Here is a 20451-nt window from a genome sequence, read left to right as displayed (position 1 = left end):
GACATATGGATACTGTAAGATGACGCTTTCAGTGGTCACATGACTCTTTACAGTAAGTCCAACATGGCAGACGGATTGGATCTTGCACGGTAACTAAAGCAACATTTCAACTGAAACAGACAAATTAAATACTACTCCGCCACGGGACGTGCACAATGAGGGAGAGGCAGAAGAAAAAGAAAGGGAGGACATGGGCGGAAGCCGCAAAAACGGTAATCTGTGTGTTTTTATCTGCCGTTTGTTGTGGTTGTTTTCCTTGAGCGCTCCCACTTGTACAACTGTGTATATGAGTTCATGACCTGCTGGTGAAGACGAAATGTTGCGTACACCGCGCGAGGCCTGTGTTGACGGTTAGACATTCGTAGACTGCTGTCATTAGCCACAAAGCTTACTGCATCTGTCACTTCTAAGCAGAAATGAAGCCTTGTGAATGTCCCCTATATGCACCCAAGCATGTTTCCAAACACCCTGTGTGTGTTTTGTGTGGACACTTCGGCTGACATGTCTTGTATGGTTTTGAGACAAAGTAACCACGAAGTGAGCACGTCAGTGTAGCGCTAGCCATGTTAGCACTGGTTAGCTTCAGTTAAGTCCTTCAACAAGTTTGCTCGGTACAAATTTCAAGTAGAACACACTTACACATTGAAATGGCACGATACACTAGTTTCGCACATGTTATTTTAGCTCGGTTACCGATGTGAGAGTTAATTCATCGCATGCCAACCTGTACCGACTGCAGTGAGTGTCACTAGCGCTCGAGCTAGCTGTGTTAGCGTGTCATGCTAATAAGTACAAAATATCAAAACTCTTACGCACAGTTTCATCACCTAAACATGACATGTTCACTTTTATGGGTGGCTGCAGTTCCACGTTTTATTTAGCTGTCAGTGGTAAATAGTTCAGTCAATAATGATATAGGCTAACAGGAAAGGCAACACTTTGCAATAATGTTCTATAACGCCGATAAAGTTGTTTCGCTGGGATAGTTTAACGTAGTGCTGGGATTTTAGGGAAAACATCTCAACTTTGTGAACTGGGTGGACCAAAATTAAAGCAAAAATATTCACAGACCCACACGTTTTTTTCTTTTTAATTCATATGTTTTAAATCATCGATGAAAATCATCGATCATTTTCATTGTTTTGCTTTTCGTTGACATTAACGTGGGAAGTGTTTGTATCCTTTGGCCAACTCTTGACAAATGGAAGTCCCTACAACAATGTTCAGAAGAATTTTGTTATGCGTTGTACAGTAGTTAAAAACAGTGCAGTGAATTGCATGTTATTTTATCGCTCTGTTGGTGTGAAAAGGGCACAAAGATAACTAATCAGATGTGAAAGTGAGCCTCCTAAAGAGGTAGAGGCTGTCAGTAGTGAAGATGAGAAGGGGCTCACCATTATGTAGAAAACTGCAAAGGGCAAATAGCCTATCTCAACAATAAAGGAACGCCATTACTTACTTTAGAATTTCAAGGAAGTGGGGAATTTAATCTTCTGGGGACTTTTATAAAAGATTTATAGTATGCAGGGAACTTTCAGTATTGAATGGCTGTGGTCTTTGGGTCCTCAGGTGACATTCAGTGCATTGAAAACATGCAGGATTGTGTTGTGGGGATCACTGCATGGGCTCGGGGTCAGCTGTCGACACTCAGCACTTTGGAAAGAAAATACTGTCAGCAAACGCACACACACACAAAAAAAGTAAACCGTTGAAACAAAATCCTGGAACACACCTGCCCTCTCTGAATGTCAGCTCATTTAAGATGACGTAGACTCACCTGTCGTCTGGCAAATGGAGATCTTAAGATGAAAACAGTTGAATGAATTGACATCTCCCGGCTGGGGCCTTTCTGTATGGAGTTTGCGTGTTCTCCCCGTGTGTGCCTGGGTACTCGGGTACTCCGGCAAGAAACTACCGTCCAAAAACATACGTTACATATTTTAACATATGTTAGGTTAATTGGTGACTCTAAAATTGTCCTTGGGAGTGAGTGTGAGCGTGTGTGTGTTTATTTGTCTCTGTGTGGCCCTGTGATGGATTGGCGACCTGTCCAGGGTGTACCCCGCCTCTCGCCCGATGACTGCTGGGATAGGCTCCAGCCCCCCCGCAACCCAACCGAGGGATTAAGCGGGTATAGAAAATGGATGGATGGATAGATGATTGACTTGAGGTCCAGTGGAAATTAATAACAGTATATGAAGTCTTGTGTGAAGTATTTTTGAAACCACACAGTGTCTTTGACAACTTGATGGAATTTTAAAACTTAAACTTTAGCATCAATTTTTTTTCAATGTTTTTTTTTTATTTTGTTATTTCAGGTTTTGGAAAAGTACCCCAACACACCTATGAGCCACAAAGAGATCTTGCAGGTGATCCAAAGAGAAAGACTTAAGGAAATAAGGTAAGCATGTCAGTGGGCATCATGGCTCCAGATACCCTTCACACAGAAAGTATTTTCACAAGCGAAGCAGGACCACCACCATCTCCCTCAATTCTTAACAACTCGCATCATGTTTTTTTTGTTTTGTTTTAGTTCTCCTTGTTCAAAGTTTCAGTTATTTCACTCAATAACGGTTTCATTTCTTTTTGTTTCATTGTCACTGTTCTCATCCAGAAGGTAAGAAAAAGTTAGCCCCCCCCCCCGCCACCTTATCTTTACAACCTCACTGCATTGACCTTTTTATTTTATTTTTTAAATTGACCCTTTTGCATGTTATTAACAGTAACATGTCCTAGGTTCAGTTGCATAAAAATGCAGTGTTTGACTCACATTTATTGCCAACTGTGGCATTGAAAAAAAAATCCCATTTTTCTTGTATTGTCCTAGCAAAGATGTAAATTAGTGATACGTGATAGCTTGTTATGTGCTGGCCTAAATACATTGTAATTTACAAAATGAACTAATACGGTCATTAATCCTTCTGTAACTCACTAAAATGAATTGTTAGCCCTTTTGCTCAGAATACTGTGTTATGAAATGTAAAGAAGCACTGGTTCACAGTGTTCACAGTAACTGGGTTTCTTGCATGATTGAGGTTTGACTTGGGCTTTTAATGGTTTTTTATGTTTTATGACCTGTTTTAATCTGAGAATATCAGTCGCTTTCAATGATTAGATTTGGTTTTGGATGAGATTTATGCAACAGATTCTTCCCAAAGCACAGAGCAAACTTCTTCCCAACTACCGTACACTGATGTGAAACTGACCTGAACTCTCACTTTACCTGATGCATGACAGTAGTTTCCCCTTAGAGCAGCCTTTACCCCTCTTTTTCTCCTTATTCCTCCCCACAACTGTCCGACTTTATCGAGAGGAAATGTGTCATTTGCGCTTTTCTCTTGTCGACCAGTGGAACCTCGCCACTGGCATGTCTGAATGCAATGCTGCACACAAACTCTCGTGGGGAGGAGGGGATCTTCTACAAAGTTCCAGGCAGAATGGGAGTCTATACGTTAAAGGTTAGTGTGACACAGAACGACAACCAGGACAGCCAAAAAAATGACGCGGCGTTGTCCACACTTAGGCTTCTACTTTTTTTTACTTTATGTCTGGCTTGCCTCGGTATTCTGTATTCTGTTTGGAAAGCTAAGTCAGTGCTAATCGGCTACCTCCAGTGTGTCCTGTCCCTGCTTCCACACCTTTCGGCTGTCTTTGTCGCTGTCGTGGCGATCCGTAATGTCATTCAGCCACTTCTCTGTACAGTCTCATCCCGTGGACAGGCTCTACTGTCTTGGCCTGCTGCTGGTGACAATAATGATAATGATAAGCTTTATTTTTTTAATAGTACTTTTGAAGAAAGTAGTCTCCAAAGCCAGCTGCAGTCCAACACAGTAGAGAGAATTACAGGAGAAGCAGCTGAGAGCGTTGCTCAGGTATTCGTATGTCACAAAGCATATGAGTGTGTGACATATGGTGGCGAATGCGCTTATGCAATCTTTTTTTTTCTGTTGCAAATATGCAGATAATTATAGAGTCAGTCCAAATAAATTCTGATAAAAGTGTCATGTAATCATATACCCTGCAGAGTTTTTTTCCCCTTATATTTCCCTGCTTGGCTGTTCTTCTTCTCTATCTGCTGCAAATAATGTACAGCGTGTGCTCAATTTTTCTCGTAGAAGGACATCTCTGGGGTGGTGAAGGAGCTGTCAGAGGAGAGCTCTGATGAGAGCAGCGATAATCTGTCTGACACCCAAAGCACAGAAAACAGTAGTGCCATCACTCAAGAGGGCAGGAGAGGAAGGTGGATGCGAAGAGGTACAGTGTGATGCAGTCAGCTTCAATCACGTCAGTTTTAAATCACTACATATCGTAAAGTTGCTTCTGTCGAAGTGTTGGCACGCCGTCCTCTCCAAAGGTTGTTCCTTTTTATCCTTTTATCAACAGCTCTTTATCATGGCACATATTTTTGGCAGTTGCAGTAAATTAGATATTGAAGTATAACTTTTCCACCTCCAGAAGCACATTTAATTGACAGCTCTTTTTTTTTTTAAATCAAAGAATAACAGCGTCTTTCTTGTTGCTGCTGTTAAACACTCATTGAGGGAGGACAAATAGAGTTGAGAGAGAGATCAACAGTATCCACAACAGATTGCCCTGCAATGGGTGCACAGCCCTTTTACCGATTCTACCCGATTGGTTGCCATGCTCTATGTCAATCAAAGTTAACGCCCATTCTCAGCTGTTGTCAAGCGTTGTTGCAGAAACACAGGAAGCCAGCTGAAGTAACCGTAGCAAAGGCAAGCTGAACGAAAAGTGGCTCCACCACAAACATAGGTTAAACCATCCCATCAGTAAATATCTCCTGGAATACACTCAGCTTCCAACATGATGATAGCAAAAGGTGGGTTATATTGAACATGTGTTGCCCATAAGGTTTTTAGGACCTTCCGGTAAACATAGGTAGGATGCACATCAGAGTCAGCAGCTTTCACTGTTCTGTCTTTCTGGTTACTTAAATCATTGTTTTATAGAGAATTGCGCTTCTGATTGCGCCTGGTTGCAAAGCAGATTTGTTGAATGGGCTTTTTGTCAAGTGGCAGTTAATTTTGTTTTCTTTCTGGCTCATGAATAATTTTAAGTGTGTGTTGAAACAGGAAACTGAATTTTCACAGTATGACCCGTGACCACTTCCTCATTATGCACAAGTTGGTAACTGCGAAGCAAATAACCTTGGTCTGCAGCTGAGTGGGAGGGAACTGTTTTATTTTTTTGAGCTAATCAATACAAAGCACCACAAAGTCGAATGCAAATGAAGTTCAACCGAAAAGGGGGGAAAAAAAAAAACTGGCACAATGTGAAGAAAAGCTTCTTTAAATCAGAAGTAGACTGCAAACAAAGAGATGGGTTGCTCTGGACAAGATTCCTATTGAGATGTTCAGCCCATTTTTAGTAATCCGATAACCGAGTCAGGTCATGTTATCTGGTGCTTTGTGCAAAGCGTTGGTTTCGGTTTCATTGCAACAATAGCGAAATGTCATAAAGTTTTGCTCAGCCCCCTCAGGAAACGTATTTTGTAGCATCTGTTTTGTGCTTTTTGTATTTCATAGTTCCCTCCAAGCTGCAGTCGCAACCATCGTCTCCGCAGCCACGATGCTCGTCTCCTCCCGTCCCCGCCGGTAAACTCATCTCTCCCTCTCAGAAACACAGCAAGAAAGCTTTGAAACAGGTACTGGAAAGAGCTTCTTTTTTTTTTTTCCACCTGCATTTATTCTGCTGCCCAGTGAAGTTAATACATACATCGCTATTTGTCCTCATCACAGATGTAACACGAGTTCCTGCATCGCAAACGGGTCCTTATATAGTTTTTCTTGCATTATTCAATTGATTGTGAGCACAGACTTCACTCCATCTGTGCTGGTGGGGAGTTTTAAACTCCATAAGATCAATTTGTATTCATTTATTGGACATAGGACACACAAGAAGACGCAGACAAACTTTTTGACGAAAGTTTTAGTGCTATAGAGACCTATTGTGTAACCTGTTTATCCATTGCTGTGCTCTTATTTAACCAGGTAAGTGGCCCAGTGGGAGCAGTTGCAAAGAAACAGAATGACAAACTTTCACGTTCTCTTTTTCTCATACTGCTGGGTATTTGTTCCTTCCCTATTTTGATTATTTTTAGGCCTTGAAGCAACAACAGCAGAGAAACCAGCGCAGACAGGGGGGAATGCCAACCGTCTCCAGCCCAAGACTGCTTCTGAAGACCATCAAAGACATGACAGAAAACATTACAACAAAGGCTGGTAGGTTGCGATTATTACAACACACATACAGTGTCACATTATTTTAGTTGCACATTTGTTTATATGGTGTATTTCACTGCTTTATTATCCGCTCAGTTTTGTAGATTGTGGTAGGGATGCAGTTTCTGGCTGTTATCATGTCATTATACTGTAAGTTTTCCTAATAAAAGCATTGCGACGTTGTCATTCTCCAAACTTCACTCTCGTAATTAGCAGCATTACTGTGGAAACTGAAGCAAATTCTCAAAGCTTTTCCTACCACTCCTCCTCTGTCCGTGCAGACTTATGCCACCCAGTCGTACCCAGAAAGGTTTCCCAGAGGTCCGGTCGCCTCAGTGCAGGTAGGCGACAGAGTTTTGGTACTTTGTGGTATGTAAAGATTCTTGCTCACTTTTGTGGACATTTAAAAAAGAAAAATCCAAACCCTGTCTTTTCAAATGATCTGACAGAAGGGTGGAAATGAATAGAGATGATATCTACACCTATTTAATTGCATTATCATATTTGAACGTCTATGAATAAGTGAAATATTCCATAGAGTGAAAGAATTGAGAGTTTCAAAGCTTAGCTGCTTTGGTCAATGATCAGTTGTTTTTTGTCTGCGTGGCTGAGTCTTCTCTTTCTCCTGTTTTTTTTTTTTTCGCGTTGCAGGGCAGATAAAACGTACCAAGTGTAAGATCGATGTGGAGACACCAGACTCCATCTTGGTTAACACCAACTTGAGAGCACTTATGAACAAGCACACCTTCTCTGTCCTGCCTCCAGACTGCCAACAGAGGCTCCTCAAACTGCTGCCTGAAGTTGACCGCCAGGTGGCTTTAAAATTCCACACGCTTTTCACATCTTTTCGGCATTTAATATCACTAAATGTAAATGTGCAGTGTTACTGCATTCAGTTTTCCTGACGCATCAGTTTAATTTCTCATTATCACGTTTGAAAAAAACAAAACAGTTCTGTAGTCTTAAGAAATGCAGAAGATGTAGCGGTGTGCACTGAGTGTTGATGTGCCGCTCATCAACAGAAAAAGGTGCTCATTAGTCACAGCATTGTGTCTCCTCTCCCCAGGCCTGCTTGGATGGTCTTCTGAAGGTCACTAGCTCTGCCTTAAACAACGAGTTCTTCACATCAGCAGCGCAGTCTTGGAAGGAGAGACTGGCTGAAGGTCAGTTCCATGACTACCAGCTGACAATAGCGGCATTCATTTCACTTTCAAAGAAAGATTATATCACCGAGGTGAAATAGTGTAAAATCACGATGTTTTTTAAAGTGATGTAACTTTCTCACCTTTTGTAGGGGAATTCACTCCTGAGCTGCAACTTCGAATGCGTCAGGAAATTGAGAAGGAAAAGAAAGTTGAGCACTGGAAGGAAGCCTTCTTCGAAAGCTATTATGGGGAAAGGTAGGTTCTGGATTAAAAAAATCATTTTCATATATTTTTGCGATTCACTGATCTATTCCAGTTTTGCATAATTAGAAAAGTATATATTATTTTTGTATTTTCCAGAATTTCCAAAATTTGAATCTCAATGTCCATTATAATTGAACACATGTACGTAATGATGTCACTTTTCTTTTTTGTTTACACCGAAAAGCTCATTGTGGTACTGAATCTTTTAAAAGCATTGGCCTCCTTTTTTTTTTTTTTAAAGAATTAATGAGATTCCAAATGCAATCGTGCCATCATCCTGATTTATATCTTTTGTTCTGCCTCTACTCTCTCTGTACAGTTCGGGGCTCAGCTATGAGGAATCCAAAGAGCTGACAAAGGCTGATCTGAATCAGGAGTCTGCCAGGCTGCAGCCCCTCCCTCACCAGGCAAGGCCTGTCGCTCAAGCACTGGAGGACACCAAGTGCACTAAGAACAGCTGCCAGACTGATGCTGCTCCTAAAGACACGAAACCAACACAGATATCTCAGGAGCCTCTGAAGGCACTGCAAGGTCAGAAAGGGTCCGTCTCCACCACAGAGCCCATGAGGACCCGGCGTTCTCAGTTTGTTGAGGATTGTAAATTGAACGCAACTGCACAGTCTGCACCTTCGGTTGCAGTGAGAACGCCGGAGGCTGAGAAACAGACGAAACCGGGTTCAGCGTGTGCACCTCCTGAAAAGGAGCATAAAGAGGATACGCAGGAGAAGAAAGCTGAACTCCCTCAGTCACCTGTGAAGGAAAGCCTTCCACTCAAGGCTGGTTCAGAGTCAAAAGAGGATCAGCTGGTGTCTGTGGTTAAAGCTGCTGGGGAGAGCGAAGCGGTCAGCTCTGAGCACAGTGGCCCCACAGAGGCTCTGAAGAGGAAATCTCTCAGTGAGACAGATGGCGAATTGACACCAGAGAAAAGATCTCGTTTGTCCTCGGTTTCTTCAGTGTCTTCAGTCTGCTCCGCATCTTCTTCAGCATCATCCATATCCAGCCCTGCGACACCATCTCCAACGAGTCAGAGGGTTCCACCGCTCAAGGTAGAAATAAGTTTGTGAACTTTAAGTCCCCACTGATCTGTGTTATGAATGGCCCTGATAAGTCTGCAGTTTGCTTCTTGCGAGGGGTTTGCAGCTGCAGTTAGCTTGGATTTGCAGCACTCAAAGGAAACGTTTCAAACCCCTTCTGCTGTTTTCTGTACATTCTGATGAATTTCAGTGATTAGTTTGTTCCACACATGTCCTAGCAGCTCAAGTAAATCCCCTATTTTGGAACGGTGGAGGTTTGTAGCTGTTAAGAGTTGATAACGTGATGCAGAAGTACCTAATTTAGCTTTCTCATCGAGAAATTTCAATTAATTTTTTATGGCAGGTGTATTCTCTTTTATTCAAATAGGCATGTCTAATGATAATTTTAAAACTTGTCCTTGTATTGATTATCTTTTCAGATCCCTGTGTCACGAATTCTGCCTGTTCCTGTGTCACCTAACCAAGTCTCACCCAGGACGCCTCTCCCTACCCCACTTAGCAGCCCAGGTCGTACTGGTGCTCGCACTTTGGCTGACATTAAAGCCAAAGCTCAGCTTGCTAGAGCGCAGCGAGCAGCGGCAGCCGCAGTATCATCAGCATCAAAGGGAGCGGTGCCAGGCCCAGGGCCAGGGGGAGGCAGTAGTGAGCACAGACAGCCATCTCCCTGCCTCAGCCTCAGCCCCAGCCCAACATCCCCGCAGTCATCAAACAGGTTACCAGCCACCAGCAGTAACAGCAGCCAGTCTAGTACACCTTCTCCTTGCCCGTTGGACTCTTTTGGCCAGCTTAGCCCAAACCAGACTCCCATATCTTACTCAGGCAAAACGGACGACAAACACAAAAGTCATTTTGATAGTACTGTCAGTACAGGTTGCCATGGCATTCAAAAAAGTTCAAACGCATCACCACAGCTTTCTTGCAAGCATAATATGAAGGAGCAGGAAATCCCAACGAGTATTGGAGCAGTACCTAGAACGAGCTGTTGCATCCCAGCAAATAACCCGCTAGTGACACAGCTCCTGCAGGGCAAAGAAGTTCCATTGGAGCAGATCCTCCCAAAACCGCTATCCAAGGTGGAAGTGAAGATGTCAAACTTTCCCTCCGTTAGTAACGTTAAGACATCACATTATATTGATCACAGGGCAGGCAAGCAGATACCACAGCCGTTCAGTGCAGTGGGACGAGTTGGAGTTTTCTCAGAATACACAAAACACCACAAGGAACTTCCTGACAAAGAGACTCAGGAGCAGATCCTACAGGCCCTAATGCAGAGGAAAGTCCAACAGAGCCAGCCTTACGGGGGCATGGGGCCTCAGCCCGCACAGTACAAAGTGCAGCAAATGATGCATGCAGAGGAGCGTCAGGACCACTCTAGATTTTCTGTCAGCTTTTTGGGTCGAAAGAGGATTCCCAGGCCTGCTATGACAGGACATTACCTGCTCAATGTGTCCACATACGGCAGAGGACCAGAGAGCAAGAGACTACAATTGTCAGTCATCCCAAATAAGTCTGCAGCTAGTGTAAAAAGGGAAAGCGCAGAAGGAGAGGAGGCGGCTAAAGAAGAAGAACCAGCCAAGAAAGCTTTCCTGTCTGTTTCTGGGGTGAAATCAGAGCAACAAGGATATTCGATAACCAATTCTGAGGAGACGGCAAGTTTTCAGCATTGCTCCAGCATCAAGACTGAGCCTGAGCCTGGATCAGAGGATAATGCAGCTGGTGGTGATGACAACAGCACCAGCGTAAAAGCCAAAGACACCAGCCCTTTTTCTCAGTCACACCGAAGGCACCTCGAACTCTGCAATACTAATCAAGGAAACTCAGAGCCATATCTCACCCATGTGGACCCCAGTCACCAGCGGCCGACTGCCTTTCAAACCCAGAGGACACTTGATAATCAGGAGCCAGTGGTAGCGTCATGCTACGGCGGCACAATCAACATGTCTGTACCTCACAGCATGAACCACAACACTGCAGGCGCGGCCTCTTCCACGGCTTCAACGGAGGCTGACGGCGGGGGCATCCACGGCAGCGTCATGTCTTTCTCTGTGACCGTCACCACCATACCTGCCGGTCACTCTTTAGACCATAGCAGCCAGGGCGAGCCGTCACCCGAGCAGTCATTCATAGAGGGCACCAGCATGGAGGATGTCCAGTCTAAATGCTACTGCCGACTGAAGGCAATGATCATGTGCAAAGGATGTGGAGCCTTCTGCCACGATGACTGTATCGGCCCCTCAAAACTGTGCGTCTCATGCTTAGTGGTACGGTGATATTGAGATAATTAGTCAAAAGAATTGAATGGTTTCATTTAAGGGAAGAAAAGGAAAAAAAAAACCCAGCAGCAAGTCGTTTGGAATCATTACGGAGTGGTGTGAAGCATATTAATCGTGCTCCATACAAAGCAGCCAGCGTTTGGTTGCTGTTGGAAAAGCAGGAATTTACACTGGATGGTCGTGTTTTTTCCACCAACATCTCAGAAAATACGTTTCAGAAATTTCAATCCGCTCAGTTTTCTGTCGGATACGTTAGAAGTCTAAGATCTGACAACGTTTGCACTCAGCTAGATATGTGTAATATATATTTTTTTAAATATATGTGTGTAGCTATGAAAAAAAAAAAGAAAAGAAAAGGAGGGAAAATGAATGTTGCTATTTTTTTTAGGACTTAATGACTGTTGTTGTGCTCTTAGACGGAACATTTTATTACTGGGTCTAATGTTTTGTGGTTTAACATTTTAAAGCCGCTGATGATAATCATGGGTCGTAGAGCACCTCCTATTTGGCATTTATGCCCTTGTGGCAGGCGAGTGCAACTAACAGTCACTATTTTTGTAAATCTACATTCATTACTGAAGACACTCAGATTTAAAAAGTCAAATGATGTGTATAGTTTTAGTAAGAAAACTAAATATATATATATATATATATATATATATCAGTTTGTGTGTATAACAATCAGCCCGTGTGGATTGCACTTCACAGCATCCCCGTTACAGGGTGAAGCACTTGAAAACCATCGAGATATAAGGTGGCAACTGTGTACAGCACTTAAATTCAAACATAGGGAAAAGAAGAATCATTTGTATATATCATGCCTCTATCTTCCTTTTGGCAAACAGATCTTTTCCATATCGGGTAAAGGTCGGAAAGGCACCTCCTACTGTTTAAACCTGCATTTTCAGCCCCACAAAGGCTGTTTTGTAGATATCGTTTCCCTTGAATTGGGGCTTCTTACATTTGTAAGTCTGTGTAGATAGATCAACAGTGGCAAACAGTAGAATAAAAATAAAAAAAATAGATAAAAAAAACACTCAAGGCCAGAAGAGAAAATCAAGTTTTTTGTTTTGTTACTGTAAATACTTGCTCATTTATCGTATTTGTCGAGATGTAGGATTTAATGTTGTTTTACTCTTGCAGCACACCTTGCTTGAGCATGTCTGACTTTTTATTGAGAAAGGATTAGGGCTGTGGAGAAAATATGGTAAAGAACTGCGAAATTACGCTGAAACGCAAAACCTGTTCCCATAGAATGACTCAAGTTTAATTCAGTTATGCAGAAGAGCAAAAAGTCCCAGATTGATTGGCGAGTTTAACACTTTGCTTTAACACAGCCTTCTTCCAGGAAATGAAAAGTTAATGTCCACAATGATGAGAAATGTATGCAAATAATACTGCATCGTATTTCTGTAATGCACAAAGATGGGATGCAGAACACTGCTGGTATCGACTTTGTGAGCACGTTATGATGACGTTAACAGGATATTAGTGCTTACTTTACCCTTTATTAACATGTAGGAAAGGCCAGTGTAAAGCTCTTTATATGTTACAGTTTTTTTGGGGGGGCATCAGATACATTTTAGAATCTCCAGGATGTGTGAAACACTCCTGTTTTATAGAAGTTATTTCTAACATAATATGCCAAAGTCACCTTAATAAGAGCAAAAATAATCAGAGGTTGTTTCTAATGTCAGGCTAGTTAAAGTAATATATTTTAATTAATATATTTTAATATTAAAGATCTATTTGCTATTTTTCTTTTCTTTTGTTTTTTTTCGGACAAATCAACAGGGTATTTAGTATCATAATATATTGGCTGTCCATTTTTCCGATAATTGTGTTTAGACACACCACCATTCAGAATAAGTTGATTTAAATTGGTATATCCGATATTCTGTGTGGTCCATGGCTCTGTATTTTTCCATGAAGATTGTATGAAGTCTAATGTGTGTATCTATTTAGCTGTCTGCATTTGTGTCATTACTTTATACAAAGAAAAATTTTGTATTCTCTTTTTTTTTTTTTTTTTTTTTTTTATTAGTAGTATTAATTAGCCCTTGTTCAGATGTGTTTTTAATAAAAAATTGAAGGGCAGTGTCAGTTGAAAATAGGATTTAAGACCGTAGGGCTAGACGGGCAGGGTTTCCTCCTACTTGGCGTAGCTAATCTCACTAAAACGGATTTACTAGTGTTTGATTTGATGAACACACATTTCATCTGTCCCCTGTGAATATGCGAGTCTTATTTGGCTGAATGTGATTGAGAATGCCGTATTTACTCATGTAGAGTTGGGGACTGGATGGAGCTGCTAGAAAGTAACGAGCGCTCCAATCACAGCCCCGAAAGGCAGCTGAAATCTTTGTTAACGACGACTGAAACACGAGTCGGGCAGCAGTCCCTGCTAAAGTTCGTCTGTATTTAGAAGAGTGGTTTATCTAGCATTTGCTAGGAGGGTGTCATGGGCAATCGTCACCATTTTTAAGATGTCACATTTTTCACTAGTTTCATTTGTTTAACGTGTCTGTTTTATTTTGTCTACATGTAAACTCTGGTGAATGTAATATAGTAATCTGCACTTGTAAACAAAATGTATTTTATCAAAAATTATAGAGTATAATGAATAAATAATTTAAAAAAATGTGTTTATATTTATTTTTGTTTTACTGGTGCTTGTCTCACAGATTTATGTTAATCCAAAAAGTTAAGCGAGTATAACTTGGTCTTTGGGACAAATTGTATGCCCACTGTGGCTTTTGAGTCTGAAATGAAATTGAAATAAAAGGTTTTTTTTAGGATGTATGGTTTCATATAGCCAAGGGTCTGGATTAAAGAAAAACCAAGTGGATACGAGCTTATAGCATCAGTGCTTTACAGAGGGATGTCCAACCTTTCGAAATGAAATGGATGTTCTGTTGAGACGCCTAAGTCTTAATTTGAAAAAAAAATAGGAAAAGTCCCATAGGAGTTGCATAATGGGATATGTTCGAGTATGTTTTAAGCTAAAACTCAGGTTGCTTGGACTTTTGCTATTTCCCTTTTTGAGCATTCATTTGTTTTTTTGTTTTTCAAATCTCTTAGGTCTTCCAGAACTTTGATTGTGCAGTTTGAAACTACTCATTTAAATTAATTGATATTGTCCTTCTCGTCTTTTGTCAGACAGGTGTGTCGAGGCACATATCCCTGATATGAAGAATGTCCCCTATACACGTCAGTAGAGTTGGATCCATGTAAATGGAAAAAATACTCATGTAGCTCTTTTGATGAATTATTTGCGTGCCGATGCTCTATCAGTGGGATTTTGCAAAGTCACTCCATGCTCTTGGTAAAATACATGCTTTCATTTTTCTGCACGTGCTATGAAATACACACGAATGTAAAACTGTAAACACTCCCTTCTACCTGTAGTCAGCTTCTCCAGTGCAAACAATAACATTCTTTCAGCTGCTGTCACTCAAAACTCCACCTCTTTAAAGGGAAAATCATAATTACTGCAAAGATAATGGCCCAGTGCATTGCATTTATGGCGCTTTTAAGGTCCCAAAAAGTTGCATACGGTCATACTGGACATACAGACTGTCATATCCTCTCTCTATGAGCCCCAATCTATGCTCACACATGAGGAAGCTGCTTTGTTTTGCAAACACACCAGATATGGTCAGATTTATTTGTCTTTTCTTTTTTCCAAAGGGAGCTGCAGTCTGACATCATTCATATCCCTTCTCTATGACTTACAGTTTATGTTTAAGCATTCAAACACCACATGTTTTATTTTACACATTTGTCAGGTCGTCTTTCATTTCTTGAGCAAATTTGTGGAAGTTTTTCTTTATTAAAGTTGGAAGGGGACACATTTTCTGGCACATTGGATTTCTCAGTATCTGTATCCCCTGTGTATGTTGTCTAGATTATGTCACTAGATGTTTTATTCTATACATACTTTAGATCATGCTGAATGACTCCATAAATATAGGGAAGTTAAATATTTATTTATCAGAGTTGGACGGAGATGCAGATTCTGGCAAGCTGGATCAGACTCAGACTGACCAAATCTGTATCCTCTCTATATAACGCACAGATGAGTATTTAGCGTTTTTCATATACTTCACATTGTGCTTAACCACTTCAGTAAATATGGTGAACCTTATGCTATCCATCCTCCAGTTATGGGGGAGTATACTCTCTGGCAGACTTACTTTCTCAGTTTGCCAGAAATTGTAAATTGGAACTTGAGTATAGATGGAACAAGGTTCATCATTTTTCACAAGGTAATTAAGCTTTAGGTGAAGTCAATGCAAAACAATAGGCTTGATGGTTGGGTGTCATCTGTGCTTTGTAGAGAGGGGAAAACACACTAAGAAATCTAGCTTGCCAGAATCTGTATCCCCATCCAACCAAATACAATAAATGAATAAAACATGATATTTACTGGAGTTATTCAGCATGATCTAAAGTGTAAATAAAATAAAACATCTGATGATAGGTTATAATCTAGATTATATAAACAAGGGACAATTATAATTAAAGACAGGGAAATCCAATTTTCAAGAGACTGTATGACTTCAACTTTGATGAAGAAATAGGAAACTTCTCCATACGGACTCAAATAAAATAGCATGTATTTTGCTAAAACCCACGAGGGACTTTGACAAACCTCAGTGACAGAACATCAACACTAAGACAATCAATTAAAATATCTTGCTGAGCGATTTTTTCCCCTGTTTACATGGACGAAATCAAAGGGTAATGCGGATCCAACTCTACTGAGTTTGTGCGCGCTCCCGCCAATAAGGGGGCACATTTCCTACCAGGGGTAACTACGTTGGCACGACACCTGTCATCATATTTTAGAGCAGTAATAGCAGTAGTGCGCCTTTAACCAGCGTGCGTGCGTACATGCGTAAAGTGTAGTAGGTGGTCGCGCATGGCATCTCGGTGCCTGCTTGTGCTCTGCCTGCCGTCCTCTGCCGCTGAGTCGCTGACGATCCTGAGCAGAGCGGGGCGCTCGTACATTTTTACGTCCGGCTACAACCGCAGTTGCCAAGATTGAAGGCGAATGAAACCGGAGAGGAGCTTGAATTATGATGATGGATGGTCAGAGTTGTTCCTCATCGCCCCGACAGCTGTAACGTCGGCGGGAACACGCGGGGATTTATCAAAGGTGAGAGTGCGGCTGTGAATCATAGAGGAAATATCTCCTTTATTCACCCTGGACCACTTATCCTCCCAATCTGCTGCTGCTGCTGCTGCCGATGGTGATGATGCTCTAAACGCAACCTGCGTGGTTTTCCTCCGGTAAAGGCCAGTTTTCTTCTATACTCTGCTGTCGAGACATTAGCGAGATATGAAAAGATATAGGACTGGCATTGTTTGTTAACACCTTTAAAAAAAAAAAAAATAATAAAAAAAAAATCGAGGCAACACGACACACAATTCCCACTGCGGAAATGATATGAAAATGCAGATAAATCAGCAACATGGCTGCGTTTGTGCTGCCCTGTCGCTTGAGGAGTAATGTGGAAGTGCTGCAGTACATCTCAGAGTGAGAATTAAGGCTGGTAGAAACGGAGAAGTGGATGATACCAGCGAGGAGACACTGCAGTAAGCGAGTCCTTAGTTGACTCGCGTCAAGGGATGTTGTCATTACCTCCAAGCTGAAGGTGCGGTTACACCGAGCACCTTCACAGGCCTGAATACTAGGTACAAAGTCTTTTTTTTTTCATTGAAGGTATTACAATATTCCTTCAATTAATGTTAATTCAGACTTTTGTTCTGGTAATCTCACAGAATTTGGTCTCAATGTGCTCTGGTGTGCAATCCATCGTTACGAATTGCTAGAGAAAAAAACTCGTTTTCCTTATCAGACGTAAAATAGAAAGCTTTTTTTTTTTCCTGAGCATTGGCTGCCAATGCAAAACCCCGTCAGCATTCACGATCCTCATCTGTTACGTTACAGCATGAATGCTGACGATAAAGCGTTGTTATTTTGCTGACTTGTGCCTGTTGGGTCTCTCACTGCATCGCAAATGCTTAGTACAGCGCAGCCCTTGGCTCTCAGATTTATCCCTAAAAATGCTCAACACAGTTTGGATTGTGTTCTGCCTGTGCTGCCAACTTTAGCTGACTTTCTTTTGCCCTGTACTCCCTAGATTGGACGGGTTGTTGACTTGATTTCCCCACTGAGCTACAAAGAGCTGAAATGTAGTCTAAAAGCCGTAGAAATTGCAGTCTGATTTAGCACAAAGTGTTAATGCTGCTGCCTTGAGATGCAGCGATATCTACTGTTCGTGAGATGAGAGCTGAAGATAAGTCAATAGGCTGCTCAAACAAAAAAGCAGTTGTGCTCTCATTTCTGCTTGTCATAGGTTTGGGTTTTCTGTTTCTCTCCATATTTTTAAGGTTTTTGTTGTTGTTGTTGTAGAGCTGTGTGAGATCATGATGGGCAAAAAACAATGAATGGCAAAAATGGCAAATTGTTTGATACTAAACTAATCGTCAATTGCGTCCCATATCATGATACCTGTTGTTTTAACATGATTTCAGTGCTTGTGCCTGTAACCAGCGACAAGAAGACCCTCAACACTATTCACAGTCGCCAGTGTGTGACATAGAAAGAGGGCCTGTTATGACACTACTTCTGCGAGATGAGTCCCTGCGAAACAAAGCTTGGTGGAAAATAAAAGCAAAAAAAACTTCCTGAGGGTAGCAGAACCTTTGGTCACGCTCTACTGATCAGCTCCCTGTGAACGTGCATGTGATCCAGATATGTTTGGGGCACTTGGATCTCGTGATCCGGAGTTCTCCCATGGATGCCCAGCACTCATCACTCATTGGTCAGCCTTAATGTGCTCTGTGTCCGTCATCAATAAGCGGTTCCTGTGCAGCCCAGTCGGTGTCATTAGCCCACAGGATGCAGTCACTGCTGAGCGGGATGTCACGGAGAATTATCATTTGCACAGACCACAGGCGCTGGATGGTTGCCCCAGCCAGCTCACCAATGTCTCCACACAGGGAGAGAGGAGGAAACAAAAGCACAAATTGAGTTAATGAAGTCTTTGAAGGATAGAGGAAGGGGAGGTGTTAATTACTAATTCAATAGTCAACTACATTTTGTCAGTACTGAGGAGTTTAGCTGTCATAGGAGTGGTGACATCAAGTCAAAAGTCATCTTTATTAACTTTTCAATGTTTTTCCCTTCTTAGGGTCAACACTCAGAGCTTCACTTTGTTTGACATTTAGCCGGCGGCAGGTAAGAAATTGAGATCTCCTCATATATCAGACATACACGACTGACAATTAAATGATATTTCTGAAAAAAATCATGTAAAACAAGAATTAGTGGTCATATGGTTTAGGAAACCAAAAGGGCACCTTTCGGAACATTTTATTTTTATGCCAATTCTTGGATTTTACTGTGAAGTATCTTGATTAGATAAAAGCTGAAGTTGAAAAATAACTAACTAAATAAGGCAATTGTACTGAATTAAGGTGTTCTTTGTTTGAGAAAAAAAACAAAACACCTAATGTGTGTAACTTATTAATTGCACCACAACATGAAAAAACAACTGCTTCAGATTGTGAATTCCTGGGTGGTGAAACCTCACAGGGAGTTTTTGAGAATTTCCCAACCGGTACTGAGTTGAAACACTATTAAGTAGTTAAAGCTTAATAGATATGGATGCAAACTGCAAAGCAAAGGATTTATTGCTATTGTTTTGTTTGTAACTGCCTCACGTCATTACATTATGAAATACAAAAAAAAATGTAGACAACAGTTTTTATTTTACTCTAGAGTTTGAATTAGTTTCATGCCAAGTACATTTTATCAGCTTATTTTAAAGGACTAGGTTTCTGTTGAGATGATGCCAACCGCATGTTAAAATGTAAATCCAGTTAGCAAACTCGGTTAGATGCAGATTATGTGTAGAAAAATTCCAGCAAATACATGCACCCACCCCAAAAACAACAAGTGGTCATGTTTTCATTGTGGTGTACTTGAGTCGGGATTAACAGTGTTTTATGTATCAATTCAGTTGTATTGTTAGATTACACTTTAACAATTTGGAAATTTCCGATTTCCTACAATAAGTTTCCAAAGAAAGTTGTGATGCAGTGAACAATGTCATTGATAACCGCAGTAAAATGATTCAAATCCTATCTAGTTCAATAAAAACTGTGCTACATGTATATTTGTCGCTGAATGATGTCAAAGAGAGGCAAGGTGATCACTACTGAAAGGGCTGAACTATCAGAGGAGTCAGCTGAATGGGAAGAGCAAAGTCGGAGCCATCAGCACATGTGCCGTGCCATTCATCAGATACCCCACTGGCATAATATCCTGGCCAAAGGAGGAGATAAAAGCTACGGATATCAAGACAAGAAGGCTCCTCACAATGCATGGAGGGTTTCACCCCAAGTCCAGCACCCTGAGATTATACACTAAATAGAAAGAGGGAGGACGGGGGTTAGTCAGCGTCAGGGCCACTATCCAGAATGAAACGGCAAATATCCAGGAAGATTTCCTCCAGTGATGAGCTTCTAAGTGAGTGTCTCAGGCAGCTGAAACCCAGGGGACGGGAGGAAGCAGAAGAGGAAAAATCATGGAAGGATAAGCCTCTGCACGGCATGTACCACTGACAGATTGAAGAAGTGTCTAATATCGAGAAGCTCTATCAGTGGCTTAGAAATGGCTGCTCTGAAAGACAATACAGAGCAACTCAAGAACAGGCCCTGATGAAGATGAAGTCTGGCGAACCAACCAGACATTGTGGTAGTCAACAAGCTGCACAAGAAGGCAGTACTGATAGATTTCGCAATTCCAAGTGACAGAAACATCAAGAAGAGGGAACGAGAGGCGTGAAAAATACCAAGGGCTGAAGGAAAAAGTTGAAAAGTTGTTGGAATTTAAGGGAACAACATCAGAGATCTTTGTCCAGAAGAGTTACAGCGAGTTACAGCTAAGATAGCGAGTAGAACTCTCAAGCTCCTCGGACTCTGGTAGAGGACCTGAGCTTGGAAGAGGGGCGAGTGTGGAGCTTTTAGAAAATATATATGTATATTTGAAAAAATATCACAAAAAAAAGGTCGGGGTTCACCATTCTGTGAAATACTGTGTGGGACCTTAGTTAAACAATGCAAGAAGGCTGTTTCTCAGCATATATTTGAGAACATTTGGCGAAATCTCTGTAACTAAGGGACAAGGCTATTCGCACTGAATATGCGGCTCCTTGAAGGCACCATGAATGTTGAAGAATTTATAAAGATTGGGAAGCAACATATGCTGCTATCGGGCACCTTTTTCAGATTAGACTTATTTCCGCAAAACAATGTGCAAACGAACACTGCATCCCAGCTTTTTTGTGTACAGTATAACCAGTATCAATATTAATTTCTATCAAGGAAGTGACTATTGTAATGACTAACTAAATAGACTAAATTTGAATCTCACTTGCGTGCTGCTTTTATTGCCATGCTGCTGTCTGAACAGCTGGCA

At 41.5% G+C, this 20451-nt stretch overlaps 2 protein-coding genes across 10 annotated transcripts in view; both read left to right on the top strand.

Moving 5' to 3' along the window:
* The first annotated feature begins 38 nt into the window (after positions 1-38).
* asxl2 (ASXL transcriptional regulator 2) lies at positions 39-13590 on the top strand. Of its 2 annotated transcripts, XM_072365973.1 has the most exons (12): positions 39-212; positions 2319-2401; positions 3350-3458; positions 4116-4254; positions 5547-5665; positions 6122-6242; positions 6524-6583; positions 6894-7054; positions 7309-7405; positions 7537-7642; positions 7971-8697; positions 9105-13590. In XM_072365973.1, exons 1-12 carry the CDS (start codon positions 156-158, stop codon positions 10953-10955), a joined length of 3630 nt encoding a protein of 1209 aa, XP_072222074.1. In that variant the 5' UTR covers positions 39-155; the 3' UTR covers positions 10956-13590. The 2 variants fall into 2 exon arrangements, with proteins under 2 accessions (XP_072222074.1, XP_072222075.1); XM_072365974.1 differs by lacking the exons at positions 39-212; positions 2319-2401; positions 3350-3458; positions 4116-4254 and adding an exon at positions 4494-4840.
* Positions 13591-15907: 2317 nt separating this feature from the next.
* The window catches only part of dtnbb (dystrobrevin, beta b), a 30712-nt gene continuing 26168 nt past the window's right edge, over positions 15908-20451 (top strand). For 4 of the 8 annotated variants that reach the window (XM_072365997.1, XM_072365999.1, XM_072365996.1 and 1 more), the window contains exons 1-2: positions 15908-16119; positions 18161-18207. The gene's annotated coding sequence lies outside the window, so the exon portion shown is untranslated. The other 4 variants (XM_072366001.1, XM_072366000.1, XM_072365998.1 and 1 more) reach the window with 2 other exon arrangements.

This window comes from Leuresthes tenuis, unplaced genomic scaffold, assembly GCF_036924035.1.
Source record: "Leuresthes tenuis unplaced genomic scaffold, fLeuTen1.0.hap1 SCAF_15, whole genome shotgun sequence".
NCBI lineage: Eukaryota > Metazoa > Chordata > Actinopteri > Atheriniformes > Atherinopsidae > Leuresthes > Leuresthes tenuis.
The sequence above is the reverse complement of the archived record's forward strand: the minus strand, read 5'-3'. Positions and strand labels throughout refer to the sequence as shown.

Bases quoted from the DNA above. Each gene is read 5' to 3' on its own strand.
- asxl2 (XM_072365973.1), top strand. From the start codon at position 156: ATGAGGGAGAGGCAGAAGAAAAAGAAAGGGAGGACATGGGCGGAAGCC. The intron at 3,459-4,115 runs GTTAGTGTGACA...TTTTTCTCGTAG, and splicing joins TGGGAGTCTATACGTTAAAG to AAGGACATCTCTGGGGTGGT. The intron at 4,255-5,546 runs GTACAGTGTGAT...TGTATTTCATAG, and splicing joins AGGAAGGTGGATGCGAAGAG to TTCCCTCCAAGCTGCAGTCG.